We start from the raw sequence: 2,690 nt of genomic DNA, 5'->3' as shown, positions 1-2,690 counted from the left end.
AAAAAAAAAAAAAAAAAAAGACAGAGAATCACTTTGTTGCCCTCAGGAGTGTGCCCTGGCATCCCGGTTCATAGCAACCTCAAACTTTTGGGCTCAAGTAATCCTCCTGCCTCAGCTTCCCGAGTAGCTGGGACTACAGGCGCCTACCACAACATTCGGCTATTTTTAGAGACAGGGTCTTGCTCTTGCTCAGGCTGGTCTCGAACTCATGAACTCAAGTGATCCACCTGCCTTGGCTTCCCAGAGAACTAGGATTACAGGGGTGAGCCACCGTGCCCAGCTGACAGAAGACTTCTTGAGGTATCATGGATTCTCTCTTTCCTCTGGACGTTTCTGTTTCTATAACCTACAGATGAGCTAGCATTCAAGCAGAGATGAAAGTATGGGGATCTAAAAGAAAACAGCCAATCTACCCAAAAAGTCCTTACTTTGAGACCAGTATGCATACTAAAATATAAGCTGCCCAAGGACAGACTTACTACTGAAGCTGAAGAATAATGAGACCAATAACAGAGAGACCCAACCCTGAAAATACTGGAAAGGAGTTTCCAGGAGGTGAAGAGCCACTTTAAGAAATTAAAACACAGCCAAAGTGGAGAAGAGACCAAATGGAGCCTGGGTTATGACTAATAAAAGCTACCTTCAATTTCCCAGAATGTTTAAGGTCATGCAAAGAGCTAGCTGTATTTTATTTCTCCACTAAGGATAACACACGAAAAACAAGAAAAAGGCATCTATGGGAGGTGTGCTGCTGATCAGAAATGTGAGAACAATGCTATCCTGGGATTTAGAGCCCTGGGTGAGCAGTAAGACCCCCTCAGGGGCTCTGTGCCAGCAACCTGCCCCATCACCAGAGGAAGTTCACAATCAAAGGACCCTTGGGCAAAGTCGAGGGACCTAGGCAGAGGCTGGAGACCCTGTTTAGACCTTTTCCCAAGCCTTCATCTTGAGGCAGCTGGAGGAAAAGGCCCCCACACCCTTGGAAAATGGCACTTACAGGTCAAACACGAGGTAGTGAAACCCTTCTTCAGAAATACTGTCATGGAGGCGAACTGCAAGAGAGGAGATGGGGACAGAGATTAATAGAGAGAAAACTTGAAATCCTATTTTCCTCGGCAGCCCCGCCCCACCCCATCCTGTCAGTCTCACTAGGCTTCTACCTGAAGTACCAGAGGGGAGAAGCAGCAACATGCCCAGCACCCCCCCGATCCAAGGTTACGGGGCCTCAGAGCCAGAGACCAGTGCTCTGGTTGCCACCTCAGACTCAGGCAAGAGACAGAAGCTTCCTGGCTAAGCAGTAAGTTAAGATAGAAAAAGAAAGAACCTTCCTAGAGGGGCTAGTCTCAGAGAAGGTGGCCCTGACTGAGTGATGCATGAGGGTGGAACACAGAGAAGCACCTAGTGTCACTGACAGCAGGGGCAGAGAATGACCAGACCAGACAGCCAGAGAATTCTTTCAGAGGAGTAAATAGGAACAGGGGGACTAAGGGGAGGTGAAGAAGGTGGGGAAGGCTGGGCTAGCAGGAAGGCACGTGGCTCGGAATAACACCGGGAGGCCCAGAAGGCCGTGTGCACATTCAGACAATGACCACGATAACTGCTTGTTAAGTGCCTACTATGTAATGGGCCTGTGTTTGACTCTTGGCATACAGTACCTATTCCATAAGCATTTGTTGAGTGCCTACTATGTGCCAGATAATTCAGTAGGGATAAACATAGTGCCTCCCCATGAGGAGTTTTTTACTCCTTTCAACCACCTGAGATGAATGTGATTCCCAATTTACAGATGAGAACACCAGAGGCTCAAGGATATATAGTCTCTTTGCCTAAGGCCACCAGAGAGCTTCTAAATGGTGGGTCAAGATGAGAACCCAGTGTTCTCTAACTCCAGAGACTGGTCTACACCACTGTTCCCTGCAAGAAACATGGGGCAGCCCAAACACCCAGGAGCCCAAAAGGCAGACTGCTCACAAACGTCCCTACAACGGCATTGTACATAGGTCCAAGAGGGCACCACACGGAGATGACCAGGGCGAGTCACCAACTGTGAGGAAAGCTGGCCAGCAGAATCCCTTTCCATTCCCCGCCTCCAAAGCTCTTGGGCAAAACACCAGCCTAATGTCTTCTGAGGTCTCCTCTTCAAGCTTCTGCCCACAAAGCCACCTCTGGGTTAAATGCCAACCCCTGAGCATCTTTCTAATGCGGACACGACTGTGCTTTGGCTGACTATCCCCTGTCTCTCCCCTCACCTGAACTCTCTTGCTGGGGAACCTCTGTTCCAAAGGCCTGCCTCTAACTGACCTCTGCCCCAGTCCTTGGCAGTTAGAGGAGCACCTCATGGAGCACTTCAGGAATGGCCCGACACCAAACCAACTGGTGAAGTACTCGGAGGCAAAGAAATCCCCACGTCTCTTCCTTGGCAGGCCCAACCGCTTCCATTTCCAGTGTTAGAGCATTTCCTCGGGCCTGAGGTGCTTCTCTACATCCCCTCCCCACTGAAGCCAGATCAGTCAGAAGACAAAATACAGGCTCGGCGCCTATGGCTCAACCGGCTAAGGCGCCAGCCACGTACACCTAGGGTGGCGGGTTCGAGTCCCCAGCCCGGACCCGCCAAAACAACGGTGACGGCGGCAACCAAAAAGTGGCCGGGCGTTGTGGCGGGCGCCTGTGGTCCCAGCTACTTGGGAGGC

The 2,690-nt window shown here is 50.7% G+C and overlaps 1 protein-coding gene across 1 annotated transcript in view; it reads right to left on the bottom strand.

The window, feature by feature from the left end:
* Positions 1 to 2,690, bottom strand: part of CAMK2G (calcium/calmodulin dependent protein kinase II gamma) — a 63,971-nt gene that overhangs the window by 41,174 nt on the left and 20,107 nt on the right. Inside the window, exon 4 of the mRNA XM_012801367.2 lies at positions 998 to 1,052. Within this exon, the coding sequence (XP_012656821.1) occupies positions 998 to 1,052 (55 nt within the window). The remainder of the gene's footprint in view (positions 1 to 997; positions 1,053 to 2,690) is intronic.

Source organism: Otolemur garnettii, unplaced genomic scaffold, assembly GCF_000181295.1.
Source record: "Otolemur garnettii isolate 467f Iridium unplaced genomic scaffold, OtoGar3 scaffold00008, whole genome shotgun sequence".
Taxonomy (NCBI): Eukaryota; Metazoa; Chordata; class Mammalia; order Primates; family Galagidae; genus Otolemur; species Otolemur garnettii.
The sequence above is the reverse complement of the archived record's forward strand: the minus strand, read 5'-3'. Positions and strand labels throughout refer to the sequence as shown.